The 27,352-nt window shown below is 41.6% G+C and overlaps 1 protein-coding gene across 4 annotated transcripts in view; it reads right to left on the reverse strand.

Moving 5' to 3' along the window:
* The window catches only part of lrp6 (low density lipoprotein receptor-related protein 6), a 42,685-nt gene extending 16,032 nt beyond the window's left edge, over positions 1-26,653 (reverse strand). For 2 of the 4 annotated variants that reach the window (XM_031736859.2, XM_039600871.1), the window contains exons 1-7: positions 26,207-26,653; positions 19,432-19,828; positions 6,532-6,729; positions 6,255-6,451; positions 5,073-5,204; positions 2,757-3,153; positions 2,300-2,471 (exon numbers count right to left, since the gene is read on the reverse strand). In XM_031736859.2, the coding sequence (XP_031592719.1) occupies positions 2,300-2,471; positions 2,757-3,153; positions 5,073-5,204; positions 6,255-6,451; positions 6,532-6,729; positions 19,432-19,828; positions 26,207-26,261 (1,548 nt within the window). In that variant the 5' untranslated portion in view covers positions 26,262-26,653. Of the gene's footprint in view, positions 1-2,299; positions 2,472-2,756; positions 3,154-5,072; positions 5,208-6,254; positions 6,452-6,531; positions 6,730-19,431; positions 19,829-26,206 lie in introns of all 4 variants that reach the window. The other 2 variants (XM_031736858.2, XM_039600870.1) reach the window with 1 other exon arrangement.
* Positions 26,654-27,352: the final 699 nt, after the last annotated feature.

The following is a 27,352-nucleotide window of genomic DNA, read 5'->3' on the forward strand; positions in this document are numbered from 1 at the left end:
GTTAAATTAGATAAATTAAACTTTTTATCCAGCACATTTAACATTCAAAAGCCAACTATTTGTTACTATTAGTTAAATATTTAGGTTCTTCAACTGTTTCTAATCGTTTCTCTTTTACTTTTAAATCACTAATTTAACCAACATACTCATAACTTAGCTGTTTCAAGTGTTTATCCTTAAGCTAAATATTTTATCAGAGAAAATTTCACCTAACCCAGTTATTGTTTTTTTTAATATGAGTAAACTTCTGAGCTGTATGTGCAGGTAAATGCAGTTTTTTCCTGTATTCTCTTATACACACTCTTAAAAGTTCTTTGTGTAATTAAATCATAAAAAATAAAAGCTTTACACTTTCCTGAGCCAACAAACCAAAGCACAAAGATTAAAGTGAGAGGAAAAAAAATAAAACATCAAACCCAAGACTCATTTTTAAAGGCGATTCTTTTTTAACTGCAGCAGTGTTGGTGAAACAGGCGAACACATGAAGAGGAGTTCAACTCGATAAGATCATTTCTGAAACATGCAGAGAGGCTCAAAGTGTCAACAGAGACAAATATGTGAGGAATTTGCAGAAAAGAAAAAACAGTGAGGCCTGTAATCTGTATAGCGTCCTTCCACCTATCAGCGCAGCGTGGAGCAACGCGATTCGCTGCTCCCAGAACAGCCCCTGTGTGGCCGGCTGCCATCTTTCAAAAACATCTCCACACACTGGGCCTCGGAGGAACGTGGTGTATAAATATAAGACGAAGTTTCCATCCTCAGCCCGATGGCCTCAGCCAAAAGGTCTCCGCTGGTTTGGGAGTTGAGACCGCAGCGCGGCGACGGTTTCAGATTCTGGGTCTATTCTAAACAGAGGCGACCGCAGCTGGAGTGCAGGCCGCAATCGGAACCAGATGTGGGATCTCACCGCAAAAGCTAGGTCCTCGGAGAAACCGGGGGGTGCAGAGGCCCCTCTGCCGGGGCACTGCCATCAACCCCATCTCTGAGGGGGTTTAAGAAGGGGTTCAGGTGGGGTCAGATGAAAACCAGAGACATAAAATCAGCTACAAACATGACAGCATGGCGTGAGGACGCAAACCACAGAGAGAAAGAGATCAGACTTTTACTTTCAGACCCAGCTGGACGGTCGACACGGAGCACAGCTGCCATGAGCACAAAGTTTCACAGCTCTGCGACGAACAGAGAGCTGAAGAGACCGTCCAGTTCCAACGTTTCCTCTCACAGGAACAAAAACAAAAACAAACAAACAAAAAAAAAAAGCATTGAAACATCAGCAAACCTTCAGGCAGCCATTTGAAAATAAAACTGTAAACCATTTTAATGCTTATTGTTCACTCTAGTGCTTTTTTTATGCTCTGAATGTTTTTAGGAGAAAATAAAGTCAGCACCAGATTATTTAAAAGGGCAATCAGTGAAGGTTATTCTGCAGATATTTGCTTGTACTGTTCCTTTAACGAGCCGCTCACCGTCACAAGTTTAGGGTGATTTCATGTTCGGTTCAGCTGTGGTGGTTTGAATGTTGGGCCTCATCAGCACAAAAGTTACTAAACTATCACCAAAAATCAGGCTTAATGGCAGAATCTGATGTTAGATTTTTTTGGACGGGTTGAAATTATTGAAATTCTCAATTTCTATAAATTAATTTATAATGATGCTTCAAAAAAAAAAAAAAAAAAAAAAAAAAAAAAAAAACCCAGCCCAAAATGAGTGTTGAGTCAGGAGAAGAACGACTTCACTGTCATTTTATGTTCAGGTCTACAACACCACAAACAGGAATCCTAATTTCATCATAATTTCACAATGATTGAAATATTTATGCAACTGTTTAACCTGAAATCCATGTTCCTCGTGTTTTACCTGTGCCTGCATGTGAAGCACCATTACCACCAACAGGAAGCAGTAATGTACCTACAAGCTGTTTACCAGCCAAGATTAACTAACAGAACTGAAGAACAACTGCTAACTACAAGGCTGGATTGATCTAACAGTCCATAGTCAATATCCTTGTCTTTCACATCTTTGCTTGACCTGCCTGCCTCCAACACACAGATTATTTTACATACAGGACAGCTGGTGGCGTTTCGAGTGACCCTATAAGAAAACTTGAGGCTCTGTGGTGACAAAAACTAAAAAGAGAACCTGTCTGAAAACGGTTTCCACCACCCTGTTTAAAATTGACAAAAGATTGAAATCATAAAGGCTGACTTTTAAGAACAGCAGATCAGAGAACCATCAGGACACCAAGACTAAAGAAATATATTCTGGACATCAGAGTAAAATCTGGAGCTCAAGCACAAACCTCGATCTTGTCCGTCTTGGCATCTCCCCAGTAGATTTTGCGTTCTTCGTAGTCGAGTGCGAGGCCATTGGGCCAACCCAAAGACGTGTTCACCATCACCACTCTCTCCAGCCCATCGAGGTCGGCCCGCTCGATCTTCGGCACATCACCCCAGTCGGTCCAGTACATGTACCTGAAAAACAGGAGGGGAAAAAAAACTTTAACCTGACCTTGTTGGTTTAAAGGAGTCAAAAACACCTGAATTTCTACAAAGAACGTTTTAAAATGATTTCACAGAATTAAACTTCCGACTCTGAAGTTTTGTTTGGAATCACTCCAAATATGAGATTCAGATCTTTGAAATCTTTGATTGAAGCCTCATCTAAGAATTTTGAAAATCCTGACATATGTTTATAAATATTTTGTGCCTTTATTCAGATCATAAAACTCTTTATTTTCTTCCAGATGTTAGACTCACCCAGCCACGGGGTCTAGAACGATGGCTCTGGGCTCATCCAGGTCCTCAGAGATCAGGATCTTGCGCATGGTACCATTGAGCCGGGTCACCTCAATGCGGTCAGTCCCAGTGTCGGTCCAGTAGAGGTTCCGGGCGATCCAGTCGACGGCGATGCCGTCAGGGTGGTCCACCTGAGATGTGACCACGAACTGAGCGTCGCTGCCATCCAGAAGGGAGCGGCGGATGGCCTTCACGTCGTCATCGGTCCAGTAGACGTACCCGTCCACCGGGTCATAATCAATTGCAATGGCGTGACGGATGTTGTCCACCTGCAGGATGATGTCAGTGAAGTCCGGCATGTCAAGAGAGATTCGCCTCAGGTCGGTTCGCCGGGCCAGAAGCAGCATCTCCGTCGCACCTGAGGAGGAACACAAAGGTAGAAACAGGGTAAGAACATCATCACTCAAAGTTTATTTACAAAATTTTAATTTATCCTTTTAGTAGACATCTCACTGGGATTAAAAATCCAGAGTTATCCTGACAAGACGGCCACAGACATCAACACAAATACAGCTGTCATACACTCTGAACAGAAACGGTCGTAACAGCTCAGTGGTTCATCCCTCTGAATCCTTTCCTGCTTCCTGCTCCTATAATTTACCTCAGGTATCCAGACATGAGTCTGCAGTGGTCCTTTTTACAGATTTAGCCTAAAATAAAAGACACACTACTGCATCACCTTTAAAAAGATGCCGATTCAAAGAAATGAAGATATCACAGCATTAAAGTTTCACCTAGGCTACTGCAGTATTCATAAAAATACAGATCAGCAATTATCAACATATTTACTGATAATTTTATAGACCATCTATGGTGTCGTAACAATAACACATTACAGTGGCAGCCTGAACCATTTTTCCATCTCAGCTTTCAACAAGTATGAAGCTGTTGGATAATCCGCCCACAGCTGAAAATATGATCCATGCAAAATCCATCCACTCTGGACCAAGTTTAGACCTTGAATATTGCAGAGAACTAAAACTAAGTGTGATCATTTTGGTCTTGAGTAAAACTGAAATGTAAAAACTGTCCAGTGAAAGTCTTTAGCCTTGTTTGAGACCATCATGTCTACCTTCTTTAAAGTTAAAAGAAATGTAAAAGATATTTGAAGGTTTTGATATCTTACATATAAAGAGCAGTGTAAACCCTGAAGGGGAATGACTGCAGGTCTGAATCCACCTGGTGAGGATTTTCTTTCTGTTAGCACATAGCTAATTAAAAACATGCACAGCAGAAATGAACCCCGGGGCTCTGTGTGAAGGACTTTTACTTGCAGTCCTGATATAACACCTGACTTCATTTCTTTAACATGCAGAGAAGTAACAAACATCGACCCTTTAGCTCACCCCCCTTGGCTGAAATGGTTAAACCCCAGCAGTGAAAGGGGGCATTGTCTGCAAGGGGATCATGTGATCCCGTCTCTCACAAAGGCCTCCCCGCCTTCAAAACTCCCATTGCTCTGCAGGCGAGGGTTACTGAACCCGAAAATGTAAATAAAAGGAGGCAGAGGGCGGGGAAACGTTGGGCTGCCGTTCAAACGGCCGGCCCCGCTCATGGAGGCGGATTACCATAGCAACAACAGGTCAGCCCAGCACCACCTTCTGCTTGTACATGTCTACGATGAAGAAGAGAAGGAGGAGGTGGTGGAGAGTGGGAGCGAGCACGTTATCAGGAGTTTTTAAATTAGAGGAAAAGCTAATGAGGTTTGGCAGCAGAGAATCTGCCGGCTTCTCTTCAAGCAGGAACACAAAGCTCAAACACACTAATGAATCCAATCTGCCTGCTCGGCCTGGATCCTTGTAAACAGTTATACAAGCGCGCGTTTTGTGCCTTTTCCCTTTTTTCTGGGTGAAAATAAAAGATAATCTGCAAGCGTCGACGTTGCTCACTGACGCACTTCAGGAAATATTTGGACTCTTTTTCTGTTTCCATTCGAGTGTTTCTGAAGCCAAACTGCACAGTCGGCGAGTTTAATCTGACTCTCTGGATTATATAGACCTAAATATACACCAACCACCTTATTAGGAACACCTTTGCAATCTAAAGCAGCTGAGCTCTACCACAATGTCTTTGTCCTTATGTTTGTCTGCAGTTTTTGTTTTATTATTAGTCAAAGTCCAACTTTTGACTTTACTATTAAACCCAGACTAAAATGCTTCAGGTAAAAGACAAACAAAGAAACAAACAAAAAAGAAAACCCTGAAAAACAAACAACGACTAAAAATCGACAGAGTGCGTCGGGAACCGACAGACAATGAAGGCGGAGAGCATTCTTACCATCTCTGCAGGTCTTGCCGTCCTCCAGCAGCTGGACCCCGGTGGGGCAGGCACAGCGATAGAAAGGCCTGACAGGTGAGAGGAGGCAGAGGTGGGAGCATCCTCCATTGTTCAGGGAGCAAGGAGTGTTCACTGCTGCCACGAAAGGAAAAAAAGAAGAAAAAAAATCCAGTTACCTTAAAGTTACAGCCTCACAACTGCACTTTACCCTCAGCACGACACTCAGGAAATCATTCATGTGTTCCAGCTGACAGCTCTTACATCAGACACTAAAGGATAAACATCAGGCAGAGAAGTGTGTGTTTGGGTGGTCTGCATGTGGCTACAGCACTGTGTCCGAGTTATTTCACATAACAGAAGCATTTTTTTGGCATTTCTAATCATTTAAAAGCAAAAATGTGTTTTTCATTTTGAATACATAAAAGTCAACTTAAAAAAATAAAAATAAAAAATGGACATATAGAGACCTCGCTTGTTTTAAATGATCTTTTTATGTTTTAATAAGATCATCTTCACTGAAAATGGTTTTAAGGACTCTAACAAGGTTCCTGTGCACTTTTCAACAACAAATCAAGGACTTTTTAGGAACAAAACACAGAAGACTAAACAGCATTTTCACAGCGCAGTGATACCAAATCTGTCAGTGTTTGGCTTTTTAATTGGTGCCACATGTTCTCAGTGAGGAAACTTTGCTGTTGTTTGCCTTGAATTAACACGGCCAAGCTATTGTTTGCACAAACCACAACACCTCGACCCTCATTGGGGTTTTTAAAGGATTTTCTAGAGCTTTTTTTTCCCCTGTGAATAATTTAACCCTAAGTATAAAAATACACAGGACGAGGAATCTGATTGTGTTTCAGATTCTTTATCAGCGAGCCAACAAAAACATTTGTGCATCAATCCGATGAGGTTTGCTGCAGCTGGAGCTTCACAGACTCCACATGTTGGATATTCTCACATCTGGATAAAGGATGTGCCTCTGTTCGACACCTGAAGGGCTCTGTGCTCTCCACAGCCTGAAAGAGGACTGTCTGATCACAGATGAGGACAAGTGAAGACAGAGGAAACACGCAGCTGTTAAACACATCTGCAGAGAGGCCTGGTTTGTCCTTTTCAAAGCTCAGATTCTTACCCGAGTGAGTCAGTAAACATGTCGGGGGGGATGAAACTGTCTGGACTCACCAGTGGGTTGTCTCTTGGTGCTGAAGACGTGGATGTCCATGGGAGAGAAGATGCTGGAGTGGACGACACGCTGGCCACCTCCCGTCTGCTTCCTGCATGAGTGGATGGAGTGGGTGGTCCAGTCAGTCCAGAAGAGCGTGTCCTCAAACAGAGTGAGGGCAAACGGGTGAGGCAGCTCCCCTTTAACCACCACCTCCCTGAAAACACACGGCATGTTACAGTTTTGAAAAAACTCATCACCCAGCTTCAGAAATCCTAAAGGTGGCGTTGCATGTACCTGAAGGAGCCGTCCAGGTTGGATCGGTGGATGAAGCTGTGCTTGGCGTCGGCCCAGTACAGTTTCTGCTGGCTGTAGTCCAGCGTCAACCCGTTGGGCCAGTAGATCTCCTTATCGATGATCATGGAGCGATTTGTCCCGTCCATCCCCGCCCGCTCAATCTTTGGGATCTCGCCCCAGTCCGTCCAGTACATGAAGCTGAAGACACAGAAAAACGACCATCACAAACACAGAAACACTAATCACTCCACACTAAACAGCGTGCCCACACATGGAGAGACAAGTGAAATTCACACATCACACATGCACCTCATCGTTTTCCACAAACTACTGCAGAACCAGCACAGCTCTCAGCTGTGCAGTAAAAGATGGATTTTTACACACAGCAACATAACCTACAAGTTTTGACTTTTTCATTTTAAACCATCATTTTCATGAAATGAGACAATGATGGTCACGCAGTACAAAGTTTAGAGAACCTAAACATCATCTTCCCTCCCTCCCTGCATTACATCATCCTCCACTGCTGTCCACAAACTACTGGCTGTTATCTATTATTAATCTGTGCAGTGGTTTCTAAATAAACTACAGGATCATCATAATAAAGAGACAGCGCAGCTCACCGATTTCTAATAAACAACATCAGTCACAGAACTCGACAGTAAACTGAGTCAAAATAAACTCTGTTCAATTATTGTTCCTGCTCTGACTTATCAACGGCCAATAACAACGATCAGGATGTATGACGAGCCAGCAGGAGCTAAAAGCTGCCATGTGCAGGAAGCAACTCATTTAAACTATGAAAGTTAAAACTAAAAAAAAAACAAAAAAAAAACACCTGAACATCTCCGCTCCAGATAAATACTATTATCTAGAAACCACTGAAGCTACGTCCTTCAGATGTTTTATTGTAAATATCTGGTAGTACGGCTGAGTGAACGCAGACTCTTGGGAGTGGAGCTCACATTAACAGAATGATGGATGCTGGACGTCCCTGAAATATTTGGATGTGTGATCTCTGTCAGCAGATCTGAAGGCCTGTAGAAACCACAGTTTGCAGGCAGGTGGCTGGTATTTGATTTCCAGCCTCTCAGACAGAATATTCTTCATCAGTCCAAATAAGCTGAACTTTTTCACTCTCTCTCTTTGGTAAAGCCTCAATATGAGGAAAAAGTGATACTCGGGGTGACACCATGTACCAAATCTAAATATACTACTTTTTAAAAAGTTTCTGGTAATATAATATAATGCAGTGTGTGATTGTGTCCTCTGTTATTTTTAGGTAGCTGTTCTCATCGTTAAAGTTTTCCACTGTTTTTAGTGCTCGTCAGGTTTAGTCCAGGTCGACTCACCTCTGCAGCAATGTTGGGCTGAAGATTGAGATCAGAAACTCTACCAAAGCCGATTAAATCACGAACAATACCATCAAACCCTGATTAAACAGTTTCTTTTTCTGAATAATCAGTCGTTTTTTGCAGTACTTTTTGAGGTTTCAGGCTGCTTTGTGAAAGAAAAACTGTTTTAATGTGCTCTCTCAGAGTCCGACAGCTCTAAAAACCATGTCTTCCTCACATGAAGCACACATGTGGAGGTGTTATGAGGAAGGCGGGGCTTCCTGCTGTGCAGCTAATTCTCCTCTTTGTTTGCCTTAATTACCATCACAGCTGGACAGCCTCTCTTTCCTCCACCCAGATCCCACACCTCAATCTCCACCACCTCCCCCCACAGCCCAGGCGGGGATGGAGAGCAGAACAGACCCCTTTATCCTGAGACTCAGGGCTAAACTGAAATCGAACATCAGCAGATCCAGAGAGGCTGATGGAAAACTCACAGCTGGAGTTAAAACCTCTGAAGTTTGAAAACTGTAACTGGACCCTGAAAGTCTTCACAGAGGGAGCTCACTCAGACGTTACTTTGAGTTCGTGAGCAGCTCAATTTTCCTGGAAACAAATTGTAGGTGTGAGTGATCGTACAGCAAAGGAGCTGTGATAAGAAGAAGCTAGAACAAAGCCAAAAGAAAGGAAAGTCGGATTATTCTTGCAGCTTCATATTTATTCCTGGAATCTCTGGTTGCCTCGAACACCCTGTTGACCAATTTCTATGTGACGGACTCGTGTGTAGTACAGTGTACAGTACTTACAGTGCATATAGTCACACTTTGATGTGTTTTAATTGACTGAAAGATGAAAAGAAGCCCACTGATCACACACTAGCCTAGTTGATTTTTCGCCCTCAGCTTTAAGGCTTATACATTAATTCCCATCAATTAACTGGATATTTGGGATAGCAGTTCACTGTGAGTCAGTGTGATGAGTAAACTGACACACAGGTGAGCCATAAAAGGAAAGTACCGTCACATCCTGTAACTTCATGTTTCTGAATGAAAAACTGACCCAAAAACGGAGCTGCTGGGCCTCTCCACGTAATCCCATTCAGACAAGACAAAAGCTTGAACTGAAAACCTGCCCAGCAGCCTTTAAACACAGCAGCTGGTTGGGTTTCACTGCGAACAAAGCAAAGCGGCAGCGGCCAGATGAGCCGTTGGCTGTGACAGGCCGGCACCGAACGGTTTCAGTATCTCTTCAAATGAAGAGCTGTGTCCTCAGACGGCACGAGCAGCAGCAGCAGCAGCAGCAGGTAGGACTTCAGAGCTCTGAAACATTCAGGGTGTGTTTTTCCCTGCCTGAACAATGAGGCCCCGGCCAGGCAGAGAGGGGAGAGAAAAGCTGCAGTGAAATGCCGAGCACACAACACATCCCCTCACCACAAGAGCTGCATTGTGTTTGGTACCTGATGCATTAATCATCCCGGTTGAACCGAGTCCAGCTCTGCGTTCCACCGTGGATTTGAAGAACCAGTTTTCCTCAAAGACTTTGCTGCTGCAACACAATGAACCCGACTGCAGAAACACTCGCCGCTTCACTTCACCAGAAAAACTTTATTACAAACACTAAAAATGTCCCTGTTTGAAGCTTCTTATGAGCAGCTGTGAACTGAATTCCTGCAGGGTACAGGACTAGCTTTTGTTATCAATTTTTAGCATTACAGAGTAACAAAGACAACTGCAACTTCTTCAGACTGCAAGGAACTCAATCTTTAATGCCCAAAAAACTGTAAATAAAAGACGGATGCAGGTAGAATAACATTGCCAGGTAAAGCGTTTCAAGAATATCACCAAAGCTGGAGCCCAGACTCCTTGCACCCTTTTCTTCAATGTGAACTTTTGTCTTTTTCACAGTTTAATAAAAACAAAACAAACAAAAAAAGGACCCGCCTGTCGCCTGTCTGTTATTTAGGACTTGTTTAAAGATGAGATGATGGTTTCAATTCCTCTTTGAGGGGCTTCAGACTGGGGTGTAAAAGCACAGAATTGAACCTTAAGAGTTCCTTGCATAGTTCACATTTATTTTCTCGAAGTCAAAGTTCTGCGTTTCTTAGAAATATAGATCATGTGATGGAGGAACTATGAATACAGCAAAATGTTATACAACTTGATTCACTTCCTTTTCATTACTAGAGCTGGGCGATAGAATGATAACGATATGTATTGCAAAATAACTTTTTCTATCGAGAAAAAGTTAACTATTGCGATAGGCCTCATCTCTCTTGTCCTCTTAAAAGAAAACAAAGAACAGCCAATCCAAATTAAGTACCGCAGAGCCGAACCAATCACAGCCGCAGCGTCACGTCACATGACTTGTTACGTACAGCACAAGTGCCAAGGCGCACATGTGTATTGGGAAGCAGCCAGCCGGGCTGCCCAGGTAATGGAGGAAATGAGTTTGCCGACTAGAGAAAAATCAACCGAGAGCGTGAGCGAAGGTTACCGAAGAAAAAAAACAGATGATGGTTCCAATGCTGAAGAGATTGTCGAAGGGAAGGGCCACAGAAGTTCCGTAGTGCGAAGGTATTTCGGCTATTTCAAGTCTGACAAAAAACAGAGTAGCGCGCACTGTAAATTGTGCCGAAAGCAAGTCTGGAAATACAATAAACCGGTGCATGCTCAATCTCTGACTGAAAGCGCTAATTCGTCATTCGGCTTTTGTCAGACTAAAGTCACTGTTAAAACAGTTTGAAAAGCTAAGCTATACAACAAGGAGAGATTGAGAATTTCCTTTTAGTTCTCAGTTTATTTGGTATTTACAGAAGTTAGTCAATTTTGTCTGTTCTTCTGTAAAACAAACTAAGATTTATTTTTAGAATTAATATTTTGTTTCTAAGTGGAATTGACAATTTAGTGGTCTGTTTTGTTTGTTCTATTTTGAAACTTAAACGCTTTAGCGGCTGCCTTTTGTGTAGTTTGCAATATTTGCCTTTATTTATCTGAAACTGAAGTCTCATGTTCTTTAAGTACATCTACCCTGTTGAACTTATTATGGGAAATAAATATTTAAATCAAAACAAGCTGCTGATTATTTCACATTTTACTTGTGAGCAACGGCACATTTAAATCTTACAAATATACTTATTTGGCTTATATCGTGATATATATCGTTATCGCCTGAAATGGAAAAAAAACATATCGTGATATGAAAAAAAAAATCTTATATCGCCCAGCTCTATTCATTACCAAAAACTAGTTCAAGGTTAGGCAGCAGTTTTAAAGTGCTTCTCAGGAAAATTACAGATGAAACAACAAACAAGTCCAGCTACAATCCAACACCATCCACTTCAAAATTACAGTGTGTCCAACATCATTTAGCATTTGCCTCATGACATTAACATACAGAAACAGCTTTCTAAGGCATCAGCTGACTAATGTCTTCTAGGCTTTAAACTGAGATAGAATCACAGATAAACAAGTGTCTCAAAGAGCCTTTTGGTTCCTTGGAAACTTTCTATCTTTAGTCTATGGAAGTACAAGATCTGACTTTTTCCTGCTTTAGAAACAAAGGTCACTGTGCTGGAGGACATGTTTAAACCCAAGAAGGTTTCTGGAACTTTATTCTTTTTTTATACTTGACACCAAAATCTAGTTCAAGTTTAAGTATTGGCTTTGGACCACAAACTAAAACTGCCTCAGGGGAAACTTAAATATGGGCCAATGAACAATTCCAGCTAAAGTTTAAAAGCTTCTACCTTAATATTTTGTTGGTGTTGTCATGAACTGGTACTGTCACAAAGTTAGGGATAAAACAAGTCCAACTAGAACCTAAAATGGTCCCCTGAACTTTAGTGCGGCCCTCATCCTTAACACATGCACCTTTTAGTACAAGTCCAGCTAGATTTTAATGTGTCAGTTCTTATTTTGGCACAAAATAACTCAACAGGTTTTAATGCATCTTTGCAAAGCTTCAGACTGAGGCAGAAATACCGATAACAAAGAGCTCAAGGTTTGCTGGAACATTCCTAAACTACGGTCCCAGGAAATGAAAGTTCTGGCAATTTGGGGTGCTTTAGGAAAAAAAGATCATAGAGGTTGCTTAAAAGACGTTGGGCATTGGAAAATTAAAAGATCCTGGAACACTTTTCGTATTCTTTAAATCTTCAGAATAACTATAATCATTTTTATAATGCAGTCATCAGCCCATCACATGTGGAGGGAGTTTATCTGTCCACAAGCTCACGGCTGAGGGGTCTACCTCCTCTCTGCAGAAACAACATTTTCTCCCCTCATCCATGACTGAGTGGAGCTGGCGTGTTGCTGCTGCAGTACCTTCGTCTGGCTTTGTAACCGCTGGAAAAACAAAACAGCTGCTGCGGCAACAATGGGCCTTTGTGAAACGCACGCAACCAAACAAAACAAGAGAAAACAGGGACAACTGCATTGGAGAAGGAGCCTCAGAGCGCGCTGCTGCCGAGCTAATGAGACGCACAGTGGGGACTGCGGCTGATTAAATCAGAAGCTGCTGTCGTTGTTTTACTGGAGTGTAATCACAGCTTTGTTCAACACTGCTCTTCATCCTGCCAAGTGTTCCTCACTCATGTTGGGAGAGTCATCAATCAGATCACATCCATGTTTAACATTTAAAACATGTTTCCTCCATGTTTCAGCCTCTGTCTGGACCAAATTCTGCCGCTTTCTCTCAAAACAAGACAGTAAAGCTGAAAAAACGACCTTCAGCTGAACCTCACTTCCTCTGTGATGAAATGTTTGTTTGTCTGCACTTGGTCATTTACCCTGAGTCGATGGATTTAATATTAAGATATTTTTTATGAACAGGGCTCGCAAAATTGCTAGCCCGACGTCCCGGGGCTAGCAATTTTTCCAGTTGGGCTACCAAAAATCCATCTCAGCCCTGCCCGTTGGGCTATCATAGGAAGGAAAAATATGTGTCAATGCTTTTGCATTCTTTCGCAAATGTAGCTGGGTAATTGTGTCATTGGCATCGATGAGCCACTGTCAATATGTGACATATTGAAATCACGTTTGAATTTGCGCTTGTTTTTTGCTTTCACTTTGCGATCGCGTGAACTGTGTATAGAGAGCAGCAGTACCGATTGTAAACGAGGTGTACCAACTTTAAAATAATCACCTGTCCTGTTCACCGGGTCTTTTATAAATTACTCTGGGTTTTAAACATGCTGTGTAACTTTTTCCCAGATTAAATGCTTTTTATTTCCAACGTTCCAATGAGATGTTCCTCGACTCTCTGGATGCCTCAAACAGCCTGCAGAGTTTTATGTGACAGACTCGGGATGAATTTAAAATCCAAAGGATGCCTCTCCTCTACTGCTAGCATCATCAGTGAGCAACACTAGCTAACCTTAGAAATGGAGGTCTCTAAACATCAGCGAGTGAACAGCTCTTAGAACAACACAAACTTCACTCAAGGTCAGAACTAACAGTCAGCACGTGGGTAGTTACAGTAACAGCCGGTTAGCTGTAACTGGGCGGCACAGCATGTTTCTGACACTGTCATCATATCCAGGTCATCTTCACTAACATTACTCTGAAGCTCAGGTACACAGTGTAAACTCTGCTCTGGAGAGCCTTGAAATGCTCTGACACTGCTGAAAATAAACAGATGAACACTCGTAGTTTTCTGTTAATATCCAGGTGAGGCTTTGGAGCCAAAGGTAAAGTGAACAGTTGTTGGAAGAGTACTCCAATAACCCGGGTTCATCAGACAATCATCAGACAAACAACTCAAAAACAAACCACACAAAAACAAGAGTGGAGCTCAGAGTGAAGTATCAGAGAGGGATCAGCCTCCTGCATGTGCCAGCGGCTCGGTGAGACTTTTATCTCCAACACAGCGGTGGATCAAACAGCGAGCGGGAAGAGTTTCCATGAATAGAAACCCAAGAGAGAAGAGAAGGGAAGACGGTGAGAGGCAGCGCGACGGGCCCGAATTTAAATAAAACTAATGAATACATTACAGGCCTCTTTTATCTGCACCCTAATGGATTTACATCGTAATCCAACCGCTCCAAAGAGGAAGACGCTGGCAGCGCTGGGATCCTTCCACCTGCTGATCCTAATCCACCGCTGAAGCTCGCGGCCTCGACATTGTCATGGTCAGCACTCACTCCTCTTCCTGTCCTTCATCAGCTCTAAGATGCTCAGGCAGAAACACCAAACTTCAGGAACACAGGAGAGTTTGAAAGTGCCATAAAACCCATTTTAACAATTTAAATCAATAAAGCAAGAAACTGCTAGATGTCGTCTGTTTTAGACCGTAAAGTGGGAATTATTTCCAAACAAGCTTTCATTAAATTGTTTTTATTATTTTCTATTTTTATTAAATTCTGCAGTAAATACACAGGCATATCAGCCTGGAGACCACATTCTGTGTCCCGTTTAGACCTTTGTGTTTTACACTTCATCTTTTTGTACTTCCACTTTCAGTTGCTGGTAAGGTTTAGGAAAGGCTTGTGGTTTGGGTTTAGGCCACAGCCGTAATCTTGTACATTGCAAAATGAGACGGTCCAAGGGCAACAGCCCCGTCTCACCGACGCCAGCGCAGGACACTTTGTGGGTAAATGAAACTTTCAGAAAACTGCATTATTTCACACCCTGGGAGTAGCCGAGTTCTTCCTGGCTCAAATGGGGCTCTGGTGCTTAACATATTTAACAGAAATCTGCTTCTTCCTGCCATGACTGACTACCTGATAAACAAAATGTCGATTACATTTACGCAAAAAAAAAAAAAAAAAAAAAAAAAAAAAAAAAATTTAACAAACCAGCAGATTATTAGTATTTTTCATTTTCCTTTTGCTCTTTAGTGGGTGCCAAAAATAGAAATACACAGGAAAAAACTCACAACCACCATTTTTTAAGTGATCCTTAAAAAGAAAATGCTTAAAAAGAAAAAGAAAAAAAAAGTGTCCCGACAAAAGGTTTGCGCACTACTAATTGTTTCCACCATTTACAACAGTGCCTTAAAGTGCAGTATGAAGAGTGTGTGAACCTGCGTGCTGTATACCAGAGCGCGAAGTTTTTGCACAAAGTACTAGATGATTGTACAGGAATACACACAAAGTACTTCAGAAAACTTTACTTCAACAGAAACCTTTTTAAAGACCAAGTCGCCTTTGTTATTTTTGCTCTGCATCTTTTTAGTTTACATTTTAACTGCACAATTGTGAGCTTTTTGTTATGTACGAAAGCAACATTTTTTTTTTTTATTTCATTCATTCGTGCATTATTATTTAATAAATGCTGACAATTTATTTCTGAGTAATTTTTTATGTACATCTACAGCTGTAGGTTAATAAAAGTCCCTTTGTGATATCTGGGACACGTCGCTTTCAGGGCTCTACAGTGCGACCAATTTGATTTGATCACACATGAGACCTAATTTCTCAATGGTGAGACTAAAAAAAATCCTAGGTGCGACCAGCCGTTCAAGTAAAAAAAAAAAAAAAAAAAAATTCAGTCTCCTTGCATGGAGACAACAGACACACATTATGCACATATTGTGGTCTAAACCAATCAGAGATAGTCAGGGGAGACCTCTCTGATTGGCCGTGGTCCAGATATTCCTGTCGGCCGGTGCGTCAGGATAGACAGAGGTGACTAGGTGCTGCAGGTTTTGTCACTCTCCGGCCAAAATTCACTGAACCAGCAACAAAAGATCAAAAAGATCAAAAGATCACTTCACATTTGATAAACATCGTCATCAATTCCCTCTTACTTTTGCTGTTTTGCTTCCACCACAATAAAGCTCACACTTCCTGCACAGCTCTCTCTCTCTCTCTCTCTCTCTCTCAGTGTACTTCAAGAACAGTTTCCCATCTCAAATCTCTGTTTTCTGCATTATTTGTTCGCTTATTACCCACCAGTCTAACGTTTACAGCGATGTTTGCCGCTGCTTTTTTTTTTTTCCCCCTAAAATGACCTAATAAAGCTAAATTGCAAAATGCTTAGCGGTGTCTCTAATAAAGCCTCTGTAACTTTGCTCTGGTTTACTTCAGCAAAATCAGGTAATGTTCAAAGTTCTTGGTTTTCTTCCGTTTTTGTTCTACTGCAGAATATTTTCAAGGCAGTTATCTGCTATAAAAAGCCAGGCCAGGAAAATCTCCTTCATGTTTATCTGTGTTTTATCCTCAGTTACTTTGACAAAAAGGCATCTGCTGTGATGCTTACACTTCTGACGAAGTCTCACAAGTGTCAGTACTGATCAGTGATCAGAATTACAATATTTCTGACTCAAAATTGAATCGAATTGAACAGGGAATCGACTCGTGGACCGAATCGAATTGGGATCTTGTGACTCAGAATCGAATGGATTATAGAAATCAGTGACGATACCCAGCCCTAGCGAGTAGCCTAGGCCTGAGAGAAGTGGATGTAGCTGTGGGTAATGAGAAAAGATGAAAATAAAGATTGATAACTTTTTTGTGAAGTAAAGGCCTGATCCGTCTGAAATTCATAGCCAGTCCTCTGACATGGAGCCATAAACCTCTCAGGTTATGTCTAACACTGGTCCGGAGACAGCATCAGATAATGAGCCACAAACGATCGACTCCGAGCCAGAGCGCACCGAAAGTAAAAGGGGGAAAGTGTATACATTTCAAGGACAGTGGCTTGACCAGTTTCCCTGGCTAAGATAGAGTAAAGCTGAGAATATGATGCACTGCATTTACTGGCGTGAGTGTGGAAAGACCATAGCCAGCAATACTGCATTTGTGACTTTGAATTGAAATACTGAAAAAACAGTGTATCCAGAAAACACATTATATGCCGCGATAAATGCACTGCCCAACTGTCCCCTCTGTCCACTGCCTTTCAGGGCCAGGCAGCAGCAAGCAGGTCATTAAGTTTAACATTGCCTACAATATTGCCAAAGCACTTTAAGCACAAGCACTTTTTCAGGAACTTATCTTTCTTGTAGAACTGTGCTCCAAATAAAGAACTTTGTTTTGACAAGATTCTTAGGTAATCATTTACATACAAATTAATACTGTCTGTATGGACAGCAATCTTCCCTAAAAAATAAATAAATAAATAAAAGGGAACATGTGAAAGTGCGATATTAAGCAATGCAGCTGAAAAATTTCAGTTCCACCTAACTCTTGTGCTGGTGCACATAAGAAAAAAAAAAGTAAGGCGCACCAGTGCAACCATGGCAAAAAGTTAGTGAAAGCCAGGACTCTAGGCTAAGAGCTGTCTTTTTGTTCTTACTTTATGGGGTAAAAAATATCAAGATACATATTAAGACTGAACGAAAATATTGACGATATGCTCACGATAGCCTCAGCCTATCGTCGATCACGGTTTCGACTATGTTAGAAAAAAGGAGAACAAAAACATTTTATTTCAATAAAAAAACCACAACGGTGAGGAGGGAAACAAAGAGAAACTGGCATGTTTTTTCCACTATACAGTGGTCCCTCGTTTATAGCAGGAGTTACGTTCTAAAAATAACCCGCGATAGGTGAAATCCGCAAAGTAGCCAACTTTACTTTTTACGATTATTATAGATGTTTTAAGGCTGTAAAACCCCTCACTACACACTTTATACACTTTTCTCAGACAGGCATGAACATTTTCACACTTCTCTCTTTTTTAAACACTCTCAAAATTCAAACCTTTGTAGAAAAATAAGTCCAGTATTATAGGATGAAACCAAAGGCACCCACGGTCGCCTTTGGCGGTGCAAAACGTTTCGTCAACATTGTTGTGTTTGTTGGGGAGAAAAACTTACAAACATACAGTACAGCACTTCAGAGTCACACTGCTAGCGATCAAAGATTTATGTAAATTTGACAAGCTGGACGCATTCTGTACTGTACAAGAGACACGGCACAAGATTGATTGACAATGGTCTACAGCCAATCAGGACGCAGAACACAATGCGCTGCAAGAAAAAAGACAAAAAGCATGCAAAAGCACAAAAAAAAAAAATCTGCGAAACGGCGAGGCCGCGAAAGGTGAACCGCATTATAGCATGGGACAACTGTAACCGTGTTTAAAGGCCGGTCCAGTGTTTTTCTGTCTGACACACTCAACCAAACAAGAAATAAGTTAAAAATCAAAATGTCTCTTCCAGGGAAGATGAAAAAAAAAAAAATCTCTGATGTAAAGTTAAGTCTTTTGTGCGATTTGGTGCATCTCAAATAAATAAATAAACCAAAACGTAGCTATATTAATATTCAAACAAACAAGAAAAGAAGGTAAAATATTCCCACCAAACAAAACTTTATCACTTTATCAACAAAACTGTTTACTTTATCAGGTTTTAGCAGTTTGTTTTACAATATTACCAGTGGTGCTGGAAATCCGTTCTGAAGTGTGCTTGTGGCTGACATACACAGCTAAATGTGTGACATCAATGGGAAACGTTTTTCATGCATTTTCCACCAAGCCAGTGGATCATCTTCTCCGTCTACGACCTCCTCGCTGAGGTAACAGTCCATTTCTATCTGCGCCTTCTCCTCCAGTGTGCAATTTGGCAATTAGTTCATCCATGTTTGGACTTCTTCTGTGTTCTAAATGTGCAAATCAATCCGTGAATGATTACACTGCTCTGCCCATCAAAAAGCTTGCGCATTCGCAAATATATCGCATATCGTTAGTTACTGGACTGACGATTGTTGGTTGTAAAATTTTTACATATCGCCCAACTTTAATACATGTCATATATCACCATCCAGCTAAAAAATATCGACATATGAATTTTCGTCTATATCGCCCAGCCCTAGATCAGCATCTCCCACCAGATATCCTGCATTTTATTTGTATTTTTTAATCCATCTGAGACAAAGCAATGCATTTATTACTGGACAATCTCCTTGCTCTTATTTTCAAAGCTCAGCTACCGACCAGCTAGCTCGGCCACTTCCTTACCTTTAGACTGTAGTGGGGACACCCCTTAATATATTGTCTTAGTCACATTGTCTTAAATACAATAAGAAAAGTACAATAAGTAATTAGTAACAGACTAACAACTAAGAGCATCACTACAATGCATCATTCTGTTAAGATGTATGTAACCTACTGCGCAAGTGTCCAGGGGGAGGCATGGCTACGCACAGGCGGGAAAAGGGGGCAGAGGTTTTGTGTGTGGGCTTTTCGGTTGTTGTAAAAGGAAGGCATCCATTAAGGTGGAATTCTAATGTCAACTGTGTGACTACTGGACTATCAACATGTCCTCCTCAAGAGGACAATGAACCACCCCCCACAAAAACTGTTGAGAGATAACAACAAAATCCACAAATGTTGACCCAACCCCACCAAAAGACCAGCTGCTAACATTTTGGCCTAAAGGGATAGAACCAAAAAATGCATTTTTCAGACAGAAGAAATGATTATTTTGTTTGAACGAGGAATCATACAAAGCTCCAAGAACAAAAACAGAGCTGGAAACGAGCAGATGAGAGTAGTGTAACATCATCTGCCAAACCTCTCAGTAACCTTCAAATGGATCAAGGATCAACTTGGAACCAAACCACCAGCTACATCCTGACATTCTTCTCCTGCAGACCTGAAACCAGCCAGATGATCAGACTCACCCTCGTTCTGGATCCAGGGCGATGGCTCTCGGCTGGTCCAGCTCCTGCCAGAACAGAACCTTCCTCAACGATCCGTCCAGCTCAGCCACTTCAATCCGATTGGTTTCTGAGTCTGTCCAGTAAAGTTTACTCCCTAACCAATCGCACGCCAGTCCATCTGGGGAGGCCAGACCTGATACCACCGTCTCCACTGTGCTAGCCCCCGACTGGTTGAAGAAGGTGCGTTTGATGGCCTCCTCGCTCACATCGCTCCAGTAGATGAGGCCCTTGGAGAAGACGTAGTCCACAGCTGCGGCGTCCTCCAACCCTCCAACCACCACCGTGGCGTTAGCCTTCTCATGTGCCGCATCCACGAGCCGAAGATCTCGCCTATTCGCATATAGTAATAGAGGCTCACCTGGAAGACACGGAAATATCATTAGGATTGCAAAAATCAAAAAAACAAAGATATAAGCATAGTTTTACAACATAATGCCTCATGAAACTGCCCTGAACCTCCACCATCTGCATGTAAACAACAAATATGTTTCAGAAAGCAGCAGTCATGCTGTATTCCTAGAATATTTAAAAGTAGAATGGGAGGGAGAGCCTTCAGTTTTCAGGCACCTTTTCTGTGGAACCAGCTTCTAGTTTGGATTTGGGAGACAGACACTATCTCTACTTTTAAGATTAGGCTTAAAACTCTCCTTTTTGCTAAAGGATATAGTTAGGGCTGGATCAGGTGACCCTGAATCCTCCCTTAGTTATGCTGCAATAGGTGTAGACTGCTGGGGCATTCCCATGATGCATTGAGTATTTCCTTTTCAGTCACCTTTCTCACTCACTCACAACATGTTTTAATAGACCTCTCTGCTAAATCACACTTGTTATTAATCTCTGGCTCTCTTCCACAGCATGTCCTTCATCTTGTCTTCTTTCTCTCACTACAACCGGTCGCAGCAGATGGCCCCGCCCCTCCCTGAGCCTGGTTCTGCCGGAGGTTTCATCCTGTTAAAAGGGAGTTTTTCCTTCCCACTGTCGCCAAAGTGCTTGCTCATAGGGGGTCATATGATTGTTGGGGTTTTTTCTCTGAATGTATTATTTTAGGGTCTACCTTACAATAAAAAGTGCCTTGAGGCGACGGTTGTTGTGATTTGGTGCTATATAAATAAATAAAATAAAATTGAACTGAAAATTGAATTGAATCATGCTTCTTTCCTTTTAACACAATGCTGGTGCTTAATCTAGAACTGGTTCTGATTGATCCCAGTGCCAACAGTCAGGTGCTACCTGAGCATGAGGTTAGAGCCACTAGAATCAGTGATTACAGGAAAAATACATCAGTCATCTCCACTATGATTTGCTTTCCATGGAAATTATCCAAACTTCATCTAGAATTGTTATATAATCCTTTTTAAACTGTCAAAATGTGGACTGGACTCTGGACTCTCAAGCAGCACCAGCAGCACTACAGATCTGCATCTGGGAAAAAGGATACCCTCAATGCAGGTGCCAAATGTGGGACTGTCTCTAGAGATGGACCGATCCGATATTACGTATCGGTCCGATACTGACCTAAATTACTGGATCGGATATCGGAGAGAAATAAAAAATGTAATCCGATCCATTAAATATCACGAAAGCACCTCACAAAACTTGCGACACGGCGTAATTCAGCTCATAACCTTAGTACGTCGGAGCAGTGTGCATCACATGATAGAGTGGCTGTGGCGTGTGAGACCTGTCGGGTCTGGTTGAGCATTTGGAGCCTCGCTACCAAACCAGTATTTCATCTCCGAGGACATTATCCCAGAGAGAAGTAAAGCAAGTGTGTAAGTTCATCTCTGATTTTTTGTAAAGCATTCCCACCTTAAGCTTAACAACGGATATATGGAGCGACTGCCTCTCTCTCTCCTGCTGCTACTTCAATCATGAAACTGATCAATGATCAGCTGATCGGCTTTTCTGTCGCGACTCCCGTCTCTCTTGTTTGTTTTTGGTCAACTTTGCACCAGAAAGAGGAAACCAGCGGATAAACAACAGCAGCACGTTTAAGCTTGATAATCTGTTGTCAGAATTTATTTAATATTACTTTCTACACCAGGATCCTTTTCTACGCAGCTGACGGCTGGTAACTGTGCAGGGGCGGGTCTAGCAAAGTTTTGCCTGGGGGGCCGATAGGGCATGAACAGGGAAAAGGGGGCACAAAGACATACTTTTCTTTCTTATTCTCATTTAAACTGTCTAGCTTTTAATAAATAATTATCTGAATCTTACACCCAAAGTTTTAATCTGATGTAAAATGTATAGAAGTCCATTACTGTATATAGTAACTGTTAAGTCTAATATACCCTAGTAAGCTATACTACTTTTTCCTTTGGGAAGGTACCATCTGTGCAGTCTGCAGTTCTGTTGAAGAAAGATGTTGAATCTATTTAATTATTGTGAAAAAATAATTGATTTCTGTGGATTTTCTTTTATACGTGCATTAAATTAAAGTTGATTACGTCGATTAAGCATCACGAAGCGGAGGGTGGGGGGTGGTTCCCTATTTTTTTTGGGTGGGAGTTGGCAATCCTATTAGTTAGGTTGCTTAATATTTCTGCTAAGTACTCTTTAAAATACCAGAATAGGGAGGATGGTGTAGGTTTACGTTTATTAGATTGATCAGTACTGCTGAACTATAAAATAGTTTTTGCATACAGGTATAACAGAATAGCTTTAGTGTTTTTTTTTTTTTAAACTTGTACAAAATGCAGCAAGATATTAAAAAAAAACAGTTTTATTGATTAAAAAAATACACTATATCGGATTCATATCGGTATCGGCAGATATCTAAATTTATGATATCGGTATCGGACATAAAAAAGTGGTATCGTGCCATCTCTAATTGTCTCTGCATGTTTCCACCAAAAACGGTTGGTGTTTGTGCAAAAAACGCAACACGGCTATGGAGGATCTCATTAAGAACGTCACCAGTGACTGCAGACCCAGCCCACACATTCTGTCCACCGTGACATCTGAGACAGCAGTGCTCTGTGATAGTCATCTCTTAAACCTCTTGAAATGCGGACTGGTTCCCAACAAGCACTAATGTAGAACCAGCTCTGTCCCAGCAGCAGAAAAAGTGTTACACACGCTGTGGAAATATGGTCCAATAAGAGGCCCGCCATCTTCTCAGCAGCCATGCCTCCCCCTTTAGCCTTGATGTTTTCTGTTCAACAACCTGACTGAGGCAGAACACACTCTGAAAGCGAGCAGCGCAGTCCAAGCACGACACGGCGTGCTGACGAGCAGCCGGAGACTCTCAGCGGCATCCTGGCTCTGAGCCCAACCCACAATCTGACACATCGAGGCGACCATGAGCCCCACGGCGCCCGCTGCCTGCTGGCCTGTTTTCACTCCACTCGAAGGGGGTTGGGGTGGAGGGGGGTTTCCTTCTCCAAATATTTATTGAACCAAGACATCAAAACTTCAATTTCAGGTCCCTCCAGGCTGCTTACAAGCCAAACTGTGCCAGAAGAAAACATGAGGAAATCCGACTCTCGGGACTCGCTGACTACACACAGAGCTGATGTTTACCTCCATTAATCTGCTGAGCGCGTCTTCACTGACTGACTGACTGTTCTACAAATAGAGACAAATGTCCAACATCAGAGCCCAAAATAATCAAGACACTGCGGACACAGCTGAAAGCTGCAGGTACTACACGGATTGTGAGCAACCACACGTGAGGTAAAAACAAAACTGTCAGCCTCAAATTTCAATCCGATACGGTTACTCCTAAAAAAAAAAAAAAAAAAAAACTGAGCGAATGGGGTTTAATATTATTACTTACTATTAGTCTTACTTTTCTGAGTTGCCTTTGAGTCTGAACCCATCTTATATCGCAACATCAGTTGGAAAGTATAAAAGTTAATTTGGAAAGTAAAGTGACTTTATGCCGTCTCTTATTCATAAGAGGTTGAGAGCGTGTAGCTCAACATGTTTGATTTGGCTGATTTTTGGAAAAACAATCAGAAGATCAAAATGAATCAATGAAAGAACAAACAAAATCCTTCATTTTCAGTGCATGTGATGATCTGAGCTGTGATTGAAGGTTTGGGCGAACCACAAAGATTTTTAAACTCAAACTGGGCGGTCTGAAGTTTGGGAATGTCTGGCTTACAGTGAGGTGGCAAAAAACTGCACATAAATTATCCTTGGCAGAAAAAGTTAAACAGACAACCTGAACTACGACATCTCAGCCGCTTGGTGAGGTCATCATCCACACAGTGAACAGACACTCGTCCAATCGGTTCATGGGTTTGACTGTGACAAATTACTGTATGATCATTTCAACTCTTCTAACTCAGCAAAGAGCTGGACTTATTTACAGGATCTGTACCCATATGTGGTGCCATATTTTCAGAATAGTGGAGATTTGCACACGAGTCACCTGCAAGAGTTTTACTTACCCTGTTTTTCCTTCATTCATACTCACATTTAAATATAAAGTTTAAGTGAAGCTGAAACCTAAACAAAACTCATGAATAATCAATAAGGGGGGATTGATGGAGAAACTGATTCAGGCAGAATATATAATGACTCCTGTATGTGTATGATCTGATCAATAACCACCCAATCACCAGGCTGCATTACCACCGCGTCCCATTTAAGTCGTGAGTCAGAAAAAGAAACTCGAGCATGCAGGTGCAGGTGGTGGGATTAGTTAAACCCAGCTTTTTTTAAACTTGGCTCTAGTGTTGAACCGCAGCACAGCAGAGAGCAACGCGAACACCCTGAAGCCTCTCTGCTCTACATACGTCATTGCTGTATTAATATTTTTAATCTTGGACTCAAACTCATTTTATGGAACTTGCGCAGAAAATTGTCTTTCTAGCAATTTTTTCTAAAATTTCTTGCTCGTTATCAGTTGCTTTTTAATACTTTTATATATAGCCTTTGTTTAACTTTATTTTTGATAATCTGAGTTTAAATTAGTGTTTTTTCCGTTGCCTTGGTACAACTTGCTTATTTCAAACAAATATATTTTCATTCCCACTTTTTCTGTCTTTTATATTCCTGATATACAGTGAATCAATGTTTATTCATCCCAGATGCAGAGTCTATAGAAACAAGTCATAGAAGACAAGAAACAAGATAAAAACTAATCAAATACCCCCAATCTCCATCCCACAGAGTGATAACTACACCAGTGTCTCCACAACGAAGACTGACAACATGCAGCGCCAAATCTTTTATCTGTTAATCCCACTCAGAGTTGGACTTTGAATTCTTGCTGTAATCTGAATTTAACCAACTGTTAAACATTTGTTCTGGTACTGAAGATCCAGAAATGTTCGTTTAAATGACACTTACACCTTACATTCGTGCTTTGGTCTCATTTTATCCTTAATGTGTAATTTATTATATATTAACTGTTGCAACAAAAGGAATGACCAAATATAGGATAAAGAAAGCATTTTGTATATTTATCTGATTGTCCATTGTTACGCTCATATTTCTGGTGTAATTTGATCACAAAAATATGGGGGGAAAAAAAACTAAATACATAAAAGATAAACCTGATATTTAAAAATATTTGATTTCCAAATTTTTAACACACCTAATTATTGGGTAACAGTTTGACACTGAAACCTGTGGAATGAATATGTGATATGATAAATGAAAATAAATCAGAGGAGGCAGCGTAAGTTATTAAGCTGTATTTCAGTTTTTAACACGGTTTCCGTTTTTAACACAGATAAAAAACGTGTTTTTTATCTGTTTTTAAAAAAATATCATCTCTCACTGACCTATAAACTTTCTTTACATAAGATGGCTTTATGTGCTTTATTTTTCATCCTCTAGTGTTTACTGGATATTATCAGGAGCTCCTCAGGCCAAGATGATGATCTGTATGATATCGTGTGAGATGTGCTACACAAATAAAGTTAGGCCTGCTGAGTTGCTGTGATATAGTATTTCTGCTCTACTGCACAGGCGCGCTGTGTAGCAAACACTAAACTAAATTTAACGGAGCATTTTTAATGGCGATGACACCTTCATAAATTTACTTAATTCGGATTACTTTTCTAAAGAGATCCACCTCGGACTCATGTCCTGGTCTCATTCTTTACATCCTTTAGATCCACCTGGCAGTTCGCTTTCATTTCTGGTGTAATCTTAGTTTAGAGGGTTTTTCTTTTCTTTTCTTTTCTTTTTTTGCAGTTTTACTGTTTCTTTAGTGTCAGATTTATACAAATAAATTCATTTCTCACAGATGTGTCCAGTCGTGTAGCTGCTCTTTTGTGTGTAATGCTTTACATTTATTGGCCTTTCTTTTCTTTATTCTGTTCATTGTTATCAATAAAGTTATTTTTCCATGTAGATGGTTTATTAGCTATTAGCTCACTGATGCTAACCAGCTCGCTCCCTAGCATTTGTTATGCTAACTGCTGTTGAGCCCGATCCAGCCTGTTTTCAAGTTACAAAACACAACCAGGAGCGACCAACTGCGCCAAATACATACTCCCGCGACAAAAGGGTGCGCTGGAAGAGAAGCTGGCGGTGCTGTGAGTAGTCTCTGGTGGGGTATTTTCCAGCTAACAGGGCTGTTTGTGGTTTCTCCTCCAGCAGCAGCAGCAGCAGGCTAAGCTAGCTCGCTCCACTCGGGAGAAATCCGACCCGGAGGCCGAGCTCCAAACATCCACAGAGAAGGGAAAAAGCTCCCCTGGGCTGCCAACACCACTTTTTCGCGTCTTTTACGCGCGGGGACGTGTGGGTAAAAGTCACAGTGTGGACACAAACTCACCTCGTATGAGAAAACAAAAACTACACAACAACAGAGTCCGCAGCGCGACACCCATCTTTCTCCCGATTCTCGGCCCAGCCGCGGCGGCTCCTCAGCGGAGTATTCCCATTGCTGCGGCCGCTTCCTTGGCTCAAAAAAAAGCGGATTTCCCAGAATATTCAGGTCGATGTTCGGCTCCGGTTCGCATTACACCGTGCCCGCTTCCATCCCGGCTGGCTGCTCGCTAACTGCGTCGGATAAACTCTCGGTGTTTCACATTGTCCTGCAGGAGCTCCGTCGTCTCCTTCCGCTGTGAGGAAGCTGCCCCCCCCCTCTCCAGCCTCCGCCTCCACCTCCACCGCCACCTCGCTGCCCGGCTCTCTATTGTTGTTCCGCCTCACAGCCGCAGGTACGCTCACAGCACGGAAACGTCCCGCAGAACCGACTTCGAACCCCCACAGAACCCCACCCCCCCAACACGGACGTTAACCCCACATTCCTGCGGGACTACTTTATCACACGGACAGGGGCCCCAGAAAACAGGGCCCCAATATCATCCAACGGCAGGGGCGTTTCCAGGGGTTTTTCATCAGGTGGCACAAGGCAAGGGGGGCTCAGGAAATCGTTATATACTATATCTGCTTTTTTAAACCAAATTCAGTCATTTGGTAAAAAGCTTCTAATCAGCTTTGTTTGTTAAATCCCTGCATCACAACATATCTTAAAAATCTAAGTCTATGTAATGCCATAAAACATCAGAAGAAACACATTTTCACCAGAAACCCACAATAATTACAGATATAGATTAATCTGACACTTTTGTTTGATTTTCACACAAAAAAGCCATTATGTGGATTATTAAAAAGTGTGAAAACTGATATTGTAAATAAACCTACATAACGTAATAGATTTTACAGTGCTTCTGTTCTTTTTCTTAAGAGAAAAAGAACAGAAGCACTTTTGATTCTAAATTTTGGATTTTTACACTTTTTACTGACCTATAACATCTGATTTCAGGTTTTCTCAGTTTCTTCACACCCTATAAAGTTTACATGTTGCATTTTTCTATTTTTGATTTGCATTTTAATGTTTTATGCCTTAGAGAGGCAAGGTTGAGATGGGCAACAGCAGACAAGAAACGGTGGATAGACATGGAGCTGCCAGGCA

The sequence above is a fragment of the Oreochromis aureus genome, linkage group 17 (genome assembly GCF_013358895.1).
Source record: "Oreochromis aureus strain Israel breed Guangdong linkage group 17, ZZ_aureus, whole genome shotgun sequence".
Lineage (NCBI taxonomy): Eukaryota > Metazoa > Chordata > Actinopteri > Cichliformes > Cichlidae > Oreochromis > Oreochromis aureus.